Source organism: Pinus tabuliformis, chromosome 9 (assembly GCF_031772625.1).
Source record: "Pinus tabuliformis cultivar Carrire ecotype Pingquan chromosome 9, CPIR1, whole genome shotgun sequence".
Classification (NCBI taxonomy): domain Eukaryota; kingdom Viridiplantae; phylum Streptophyta; class Pinopsida; order Pinales; family Pinaceae; genus Pinus; species Pinus tabuliformis.
In genome coordinates, this window is record NC_142307.1 from 1,479,691,681 (window position 1) to 1,479,700,949 (window position 9,269).

At 42.5% G+C, this 9,269-nt stretch overlaps 2 protein-coding genes across 2 annotated transcripts; both read left to right on the plus strand.

The window, feature by feature from the left end:
- The first annotated feature begins 2,956 nt into the window (after window positions 1-2,956).
- LOC149154212 (uncharacterized) lies at window positions 2,957-3,355 on the plus strand. Its single transcript, XM_089444079.1, has one exon. It carries the CDS (start codon window positions 2,957-2,959, stop codon window positions 3,353-3,355), a length of 399 nt encoding a protein of 132 aa, XP_089300205.1.
- Window positions 3,356-5,983: 2,628 nt separating this feature from the next.
- Window positions 5,984-6,787, plus strand: LOC149154213 (uncharacterized). The gene has a single exon (XM_089444080.1). It carries the CDS (start codon window positions 5,984-5,986, stop codon window positions 6,785-6,787), a length of 804 nt encoding a protein of 267 aa, XP_089300206.1.
- Window positions 6,788-9,269: the final 2,482 nt, after the last annotated feature.

Consider the following 9,269-nt stretch of genomic DNA (forward strand, 5'->3'; position numbering starts at 1 on the left):
ACTTTATAACTAACTAATATTTATACCCCGGATGCGGGTGCTCTGCATAGTCATTAATTCGATGGGATGGAGGACGGCGAGGTGTGAAGGGCACATGTCCAGCATGCACGCCGGACGGAATACCGGGTGGGAAGACGGGACATTAAGCGAGGCAAGCGTTAAGGCAGATAGAATGAAGGGTCTCGGCATTAAACAGAAGTTTGGCTCCGCACGCGCTGAGGATTACCCGCCTGCAACCACCCTGATAGCCACAGTAATGGCGGGTGAAGATCGAGGGAGAGGCGCCCGTTTATTTAAGAGTTCTGGCAGCAGCGAAATGCTACTATGCCTCATGATATTCAGAATCATTCTGGGTTTTGGTTCTGCAAAGGTCTTGGGTGGGTCTGGCTCTGTCTACTGTTTTCGGATTATGGTTGGGGAGAAGGACTCTTTCGCAGCTGAAGGAGGCTGCCGTGGTGGTGTATGCAGATTTAATCTGGCTGATAGTAAAGGTTACCCGAGTTCGCAGGCTGTTAATCAGGGCAGTAGCGGACAGCTCTTTGATGGTAGCGGAATCCCCACTGTTGCGCCTAATCTTCCTTCGACTGCAGGTAATACTCTCAATGTAACTTGTGGATTTCCGCCTGCGGTTGATTATTTTCATCTTGCTGTCTGCAATTTCTGGATAGTTATGACGAGACCTCGCCAGCGTTTGTTAAGCCGTAGGGGCTCCGGCCATGGCAACCCCTCTCGCCCTTCTGTTGGGCCGGGTTCCAAGGAGCAGGTTCCAGACCCTCTGAGATCTGAAAACGTCATGAGACCGGGTCAATTTATCAATCCAAGTTCTCCAGGTTCTACCGGCTCGCCGTCCTTCGGCTCTGCTACTTTCACTTTTAATTGTGCTCTCAGTCGACCCCGAATTACTGCTCATGTCTCTGTGCTTTTCCTGGAAGATACCCAAGATGAAGGCGAGCCTGGTATCACTCTGCCTCACTCCCCTGGGCCTTCTCCTGCAATGCACTACGGGATATCACAGCCTGCCAGCGCTGTCAATACTATTTCAACTGATCCAGCTCAGACGGAAGGGACGGAAATTGACGAAGGTGGCTGCAGGATTGTTGAAGAGCCCCCTGATGTTTAATCCCATGTCTCAAATCCTCTTCAGTTTTTTGGTCATCTGGACAAGATTCAGTTTTGGCTCTGTTTGTCTGATTATATGTGTTTGTTCTTGTGTCGGATCTACTGTCATGTTTCATGTTCCAGTGATATGTGCATGTATCAGTGGTATGTTCATGTGTCGATTCTATAGTCAAGTCCCAAATGTTTCTTCCTGATTCCCCTGCGCGGGATATCTTCTCTCATCTTACAGTTTTGGACTAGACATGCTCATTCGGCCTATCTCTCAGGCACGATGATTATCAGGACCCAAATGATGTAACAGTATTCTCTTTTTGTAAATAATAGATTAATCTTACTTAGCAAAAAAAAAACCTAACTAATATTTATAATAACTTTGATAACTAACAACTTTGGATTAATTTATTTTATGATTTATGGATTCAAATTTTACTTATTCTAATATATTTTTATAATTATAAAATGATCTATTTCGTATTTTAATAGGAATATTGACTTATTTAATAAAGTTTTTAACCCTTATCCAAGTCAATTAGCCGTTTCCCAGTCGAATCTAACCGTTGTCATTATAGCCGTTAATTGGTCTAGAATGTTCTGCTATCTATTTAATATGCATAAGTGAGATCTTTTTATTCAACTTGCCTTGACGATGAACCAGACTAGTTGGTTCGAAACGGGTCGACAAATGAAACATCATGTGATTTACGCCGAAAAAATCTCTCTTAAACTCGATATGGATCACAAAAGCCTCAATACAACAACTAATAACTTGCAGCCCTCACAAAACGTGATGTTATCACTAACTAATAACTCGTAGCCCTCACAAAACATGGTGTTATCACTAACGTACCTCGTAAGGAGGGAAAATGATACTTTATTAATAACCATTAAAGAATTCATCGAAGAAGTTTTATAATTTTCACTTTTATATGATATTTTTGTTTTTTTTTAATGGTTACTTTGTTAATTTGGGTGTTATAATTTTCACTTTTATATGATATTTTTTTTGGGGTGTTTTAAGAAGTTTTATAATTTTTATTATATTTTTGGTTTTTTTAATGTTTATTTGGTTAATTTGTGTATATGTAGAATTAATATATAGAAGATTAATTTATTTAATAGTGGAGGTTGTAATTACGATTGTGTGAGACTCATTTAAATTTCGACACTTTTTTTTGGATAGTGTAATCTTTGTAATTGGTTTTTTTAAATCTTTATATTTAACAAAAACTACATCACACATAATTCAAGTATCCTAATATTTAACAAAAACTACATCGCACATAAATCAAGTATCTTATACTTTATGGGTCATTTTTATATTTATTTTTATATAAATATAATGGAGGTTGTAATTACGATTGTGTGAAGTAGAAATCTGGCAGAATCTCTTGAGCCACTGGAAAAGAGTGTTCATCTTGCCAATTTCTATCTCTGATTTATTTGCAACCTGGCGAAATTTTTATCCAGAAACACTTCCAAAAAATGAAAGCTTTAAGGCTGCTTGGCTCTCCTTGCCAAAATTTATCTGCTGGCAAATTTGGCTTGAGAGAAATAGAAGAGTTTTCAGAGATGAAGGGCAAAATCCGAAATTCATCATAATCAAGATAAAAAGTCAATGGAAAGAAAGTCTGGGTGAGCATTTGTCGGATTCGAACCTAAGTCAGCAGGACTTAGATTGGGGCGCTTCGTTGGATCTCCATTTCTCTCGAGAAATAAGACATCACAAGGAAAAAAAGAATGGCAATTCAGAGGGAAGGAGAATGAACTATCAGAATGGCTCACCAGGCAATCCAGGCATACCTTGTTCTTTGATGGGGCAGCGAAAGGAAACCCCGGTATGGCAGGGGCAAGAGGAGTTATAAAGAACAAGGAAGGCAGAATTGTGACTAACTTTGCTTGGGGAATAGGGTACTCCACAAGTATCCAAGCTGAAGCCTTGGCACTTCTTCAAGGTCTCAAGCAAGTCAAGGCCCTTGGTTTAACAAAGGTAAATGTTATCGGAGATTCTCAGTCCATTATTAAAGTCATAGTGGAGAATTCTCCTCCTACTGATCTTAGATTAGCTAGAGTGGTGTCAAGAATCAGACTTTTGGTGAAATCTCTTCAGTCTGTTAATTTCTTTCATGTATTGAGGGAGAACAATAAGGATGCTGACTCAGAAGCCAACAGAGCGGTGCCTCTTGCAGCTGGCTCTCTCTTGAGAGATGGGGTCGAGGAGTGGGACTCCATTCCATAATCTTGTTCTCATTTTTTACTGCATTATACTAAATCAATTTGTTTATGTCCATAAGATAGGGAAAATAACGGAAATAGATTCTCTAGTTTCGAGTAAGAAACATTGGCACCCAAATCTTGGGGCCTTTGATCATCTGGTGGAAGAAAGTTCATGGGCTTGGCCTGAATTATTGTAACCGATGAAAGGCATTTTAGCCACAGTTCTAATATAAACCCATACCTATTATTGTAACAAAAAAATTTACGAATGTGTGAGACTCATTTAAATTTCGACCACTTTTTTTTGGATAATGTAATCTTTGTAATTGGTTTTTCTAAATCTTTGTATTTAACAAAAACTACATTACACATAAATCAAGTATCCTAATATTTAACAAAAACTACATCACACATAAATCAAGTATCCTATACTTTATGGGTCACTTTTATATTTATTTTTATATGAATATAATGATGTATTTAGTGTAAATTAGAAAGAATTTCAAGTAAGATATTTATTGATAGATGTATAGTGGAAGGTCACTAGTATAAAAAAAATGTTCAATAATTATTCAATTACTTTACAATATTAAGGGTTATTGTTATTTTCTTGGGACATTTTTGCAGATAATAAACACAAATCAAGCTTAAAACAACTTGATCAAATGAGATTAACCAATCACATTGCGTAACGTATCATATATCAACAATATTTTCATAGAAATATGATTCATATACTACGACATGATTAAATAAATTTTACATCATAATTTTTTGTTGACTAAAATCTATTGTCTTTTTAAGCAATGTAAAGTAAGAAGAAATGTTTCTCTTCAAATTGTAACTTTTAATAAAATCTACAGAGCATTTCAATCAATATACTTTTATCTCATTGTATTTTAAATTGAATTAACACATTCCACACATTAATGACTTTGGTAGGTATGCTTTTTTTAAATCTTTCCAACTTGAAATGTTTCTTGTAAATATTTAGCAATAAACAATTATATTACAAAGAATAGAAATCTTTGTATTCATCTTTGTATAACTTTGTTTTTAAATAAATTTAGATGTTGTTTCATTTTGAGGTTAGAAGGGCCATTCAAAACATCATTTTGCGCACAATTGTACATAAATAACACTAAACAAAGGAATCTATACACAGCGCGGAAATGGCGGAGCCATCTGTTTGCAACAGCCAACCAGAGATGACCTCCCCCTCGGCCATACAGTGAACGCCTCGTCTCTCAGCCGCCCGCTCCTCGACGTCCTTTTCCATGCAGGGAACGCCATCACCCTTGTCTGCCAGGTTGCTCAAATCATCCACCCGTCTCTCAGCTTCATGCATAATCGTCGCCCGCCATTCCCTGCTTGAGAGAACCCCTTATTTTAACCCGTCCATCAGCTTTCCCCTTGGTTTTCCGTCTTCGGCCCTCCTGGCCGGGGAGTGTATCTGGCTTTCCTCCTCCCTCTGCACTCGTTTCCGCCCGACTCCTGGGCTCTCTTTTTCGGCGTTTTGTCCCTGCCCTCCTGGCCGGGTCTGTATATGGGCTTTCGCCACCTTTCTGCGCTCATTTCGGCTCTTTTTTTCCGGTTTCACTATCCTGTCGACTGTCTGTTTCGCTTTGGCTCCCTGTTTCTCGTCGGCTCGTGGCGCTCCCTACCAAGTCAGTTTACTAAACTCTCCTTTTATGTATTGATGAAAGTTTTTAGCTGAATTATGTTAATGCTTGGAAAATTCTTAAGAATTTTTTTGCTGTGAATGATGGCGGGGTATTTTTTAGTTTCGGGTGTTTTTCTAAGGGTCCATTCTGAGCTTTTCGTCTCCGTCAAGACCAATATAGTCGGTGTTTCTTAGGTTAGTTATAGTCTGTTAGGCTTCTATGCAATGCCAGCATCTTAACAGTCTAACCTCTGGTCTAACAAGATGTTAAGGACCATCTTAAGCAAACTCAGAGCGTCTTTCTACGTTATCAGCCCATGTCGCGATATCCGCTTCCGCATAGGAAAATGGTGGTGCGTCTTTCAAGTCTATTGTTGCTGTCTTGACTGCAACCAGTCTGCATCATAAGGGATCTTTCCTCCTCTACTTGCACCCGAAGTGATTTCGGTTCCATTTCCCTCTGCATCCTCCCCCTCTGGTTTTTCCGACTCCCCCCTTCCCGTCTTCCATCTTCACCGGAAAATTTTTCAAAATTTCTCCGGTGGTTTCGCATGCTTGAATTTAATCTCTAAACAACCAAAGAGCTCGATCCATCTCCCTCTTCCCATCATCTTAATTGCTTAAACGACCATTTTCCTTCTATTTGCCATTTCGGCGGCGAAGCATTACCTCCCTCCCCACTGGAAAGTATATCCGTGCTGTACCTGTCTCCAGTATCAGGGCTTCCAACCTGGGTCATGACGTGGGAGATCCTGACATTATCTTCTTAGAAAGATCCACAGAGTACTTCTCCCTTCCCTTCCCCGCAAGGTGTTTACGCTATCTAGGTTCCTTGCTGCCGGCCCTGTTTTGGGTTTTCCATCTGTACCCGCTCTGATCCTTTCGCTGTACTTGCCTCCCTTTTCTGGGATTTTTCTCTTAAGGCAACATGTCGACAGCGACTCCCCTGCCACGAAGGCTCTGTTCCATGCCGCTATTGAATCTGAAATGGCACGTGAATGCGCCCCATCACAGCCTGCCTGGCACGCCTCTGTGGATGAGATGATACACTCGGGATTAAAAGCTCGTTCAATCCTCGATCCTAGTCAGCGGCACAGTGGGCCCTCCAACAGTCCGAATTATGATCGGTCCCGCCACAGGCAGCCTGGACCTGTCAAAACGGCTCCCCCGCTGAAAGCAGTTTCGGTCACCGGTTCTTCTCTTGTCAAAAGGATTGATAGTCTCAAAAAGCTTGCCCTAGTCGGAAAATGGTATTTTCCGGAGATGAACGAAGATGAAATGAGAAGATGGATTTCCTCCTCCTGGGGCCCGCTCATTGGCTATACTCCCATCATTTCCCGCCTTATGACAGACTGGTTTTCCTTCCATTTCCAGAAGGAAGTTGACTTGGAAGCAGTGCTAAACAGGCCATGGGTATTTGGTAGAAGCTTTCTATCCCTGGCGAACTGGTATCTTGGTTTTGACCCCTTGAAAAATACCCCCGCCCATAGCATGATTTGGGTCAAACTTCCTAATTTGCCACTGGAGCTCTGGACCACAGAGACCCTCTCCCTGATTGGCAATGCAATCGGAAAATTCATATATGTAGATCCATGGATAAGGGGAGAAAAGGATAAGAGAATTGCTTGGATTCTCATTGAGAAGCCATACAAGGGTGACTACCCTGACCAGATTGATATTGTATGGGAGGGCTTTAAAATCTCTCAGCGTCTAGATTTCTGGGGCATCCCCTTCCGATGCTCTTCTTGTCATCGGACGGGTCACTTGGTAAGACAGTGCAGGTTTCGTTGAAAACGCAGAACCTCTATGAATCCAATAGCCAAGAAAAAATCCTCAGATTCAGGGTTCCGCTCAGAGGATGCAGAAAAACAATTTTCCTTCAGGGCAACTGAATTCAGGCACTCTCAACATTTGTCTCAATACTTATCTCAGTCCCTTCCGGGATCCCCAAAGGTGGCGAGAATAAACAGCCCTCCCTCCTCGGAGACACAGGAAGTGCCAACGGAACCCGTGCTCTCGGAACAAACTGCAGCCGATTTTAACAGCCCGCCTATCCCGGAGCAGCATGATGATTTTCCGGTTCCTTCCCCCCTGGCGATGGAAAAACCGAATCTTGTAGTGGGGTCACACCCCATCCCCATATCTTCCTCCTCGCCATCGCCCAGGAACGCCCCCTCGGCCAATCAAAAAGGGAAAGAACCAATGGTCTCGCCAACCCCTTACATTTCTCCATCTGATTCTCCGATTAATAGAGTGGACAGCGACATAGACTTCTTGATCCAACAGAATCCCTCGCTCCTTGAACCCCTGACGGTTCACAAACCCGCCTCTCCTACCATCAGTCCTAATTCAGCTAGGAACATCACCACGAGGAAAAAGCACAAAGGAGGAAGCCGCCATTTCAGAGGGAGACCGACTGCCCCCGACTTGGGGGTTTCCAATCTCTCCCTTGTTGATGTTCCGATCCTGGAACCGCCTGAGTCACAGCCCCTTAGAGCAAGCTCGGCTGGCAAGCCTTTGAAATGACCTTCCTGATATCATATAATATCAGGGGGCTGGGTGCTGCCCCCAAATTCTTAGCACTCAAGGAGACTCTGTCCTCGGCGCGCCCTTGCATCATATGCATACAAGAAACTATGCATCCAAGCGATGTGTCGCTGGCTTTTTTTAGGAAAATGTTCCCAGCTTGGCATATGGCCGCGACAGAAGCTGAGGGTCTATCTGGAGGATTGGTTGTCCTGTGGGATCCTCATTGGGTCAAAGCACGGGCTTTTAAATGTCAAGCAGGAATCCTTATTTCGGCTTCTATCAGAGGACAGTCCCAAAATATTAATATTCTAAATATTTATGCTCCCTACAGGAACAGGGTCCCCTTCTGGGATAATTTGTTTGGATCCGAAATCTTAGACATTGAGTCCCTGTTGATCGCAGGTGACCTCAATCTGACTCTCGGGCCAGAGGAATGTTGGGGCAGTTGCAATAAAAAGGACAGCATTGCTGACAAAATTCGCATAGAGCTTTTAAACAGGAACCTTGTTGACATCATTCCGGAGAAAATGGAACCTACCTGGGGAAATGGAAGAACAGGCTCGGCATATATTGCAAAAAGAATCGACCGATTCCTTCTAAAGGTCAGTGTAATCGGTAAATGGGGGATGCCGGTGGCAAAAACGGGGAACGTTTTCACCTCTGATCACAAGCCTATCTACCTAGACTGGTCAATCATGGAGCGCAGGTTAGGCTATGCCTTTAAATTCAACAGGTATCACTTGCTTGATGAGTCTTTCAATGAGCTTATTAAAAACTCATGGAGGGACATTCACCAATCGCAAGAGGCCTTTCTTCTCACATTCCGTGAGAAAATTCAACTGCTCAGAAATGCCGCCAAGGAATGGCAAATTATCAGAGAAGGAAGGAAAAAATGGAGCTTCTCGAGATTAAGAAGGAATTGGATCTCCTCTCCAACTCGGTCCTTCAAAATGGCTTATCTTTTGACCAGAAAACTCTCTTCAGAGATTTGGAGAAAAGAAGGCAGGCGCTGCTGGCAAAAGAGGAAGCTTCATGGAGGTTGAAAAGTAGAGCTACCTGGCTCAGAGAGGGCGACCGCAATTCTAAATTCTTTCACAACTTTGCAAATTCAAGACGGTTGAGGAACTCCATTTGGCAGATTGATAATGGTGATGGCGGGTTTTATCATTCCCAACAGGACATTTCGAAGGAGGCCTTCTGTTTCTTTCAAAAACAGTATAAAAAGCGTACAAGTGACCCGAGTGACTCCCTCTGGGCAGTCAATCAGATGCCTGTCATGTTTGATGAAAAGGCTAATGAGGAGTTTTGCAGGCCGATTTCTGAAGAGGAGCTTTTGAGTACCATCAAAAAGTTCAAATCGGACAAAAGTCCGGGGCCTGATGGCTGGCCGATTGAATTCTTTTCCCACTTTTATGATCTTTTCAAGAATGATCTCCTGCGTATGGCGGATGCTTCTCGTACTTCTGGTAACATCAACAGAGCCTTAGCCGCAACCTTTTTGGCCCTCATCCCCAAAAAAGACAAATCGACTTCCCTTGGGGATTTCAGGCCGATCGCTCTGTGTAATACTCTGTACAAGATCATCTCCAAGATCATTGCGGAGAGGTTGAAGGTTATCCTCAATTCTTTCATATCCAAGAATCAACATGCTTTTCTAAAAGACAGGCTCATCTTAGACGCTGTTGCTCTAACGCAAGAATGCCTTTTCTCCATCAGCTCCAAAAATATTGATGCAGCAGCCCTC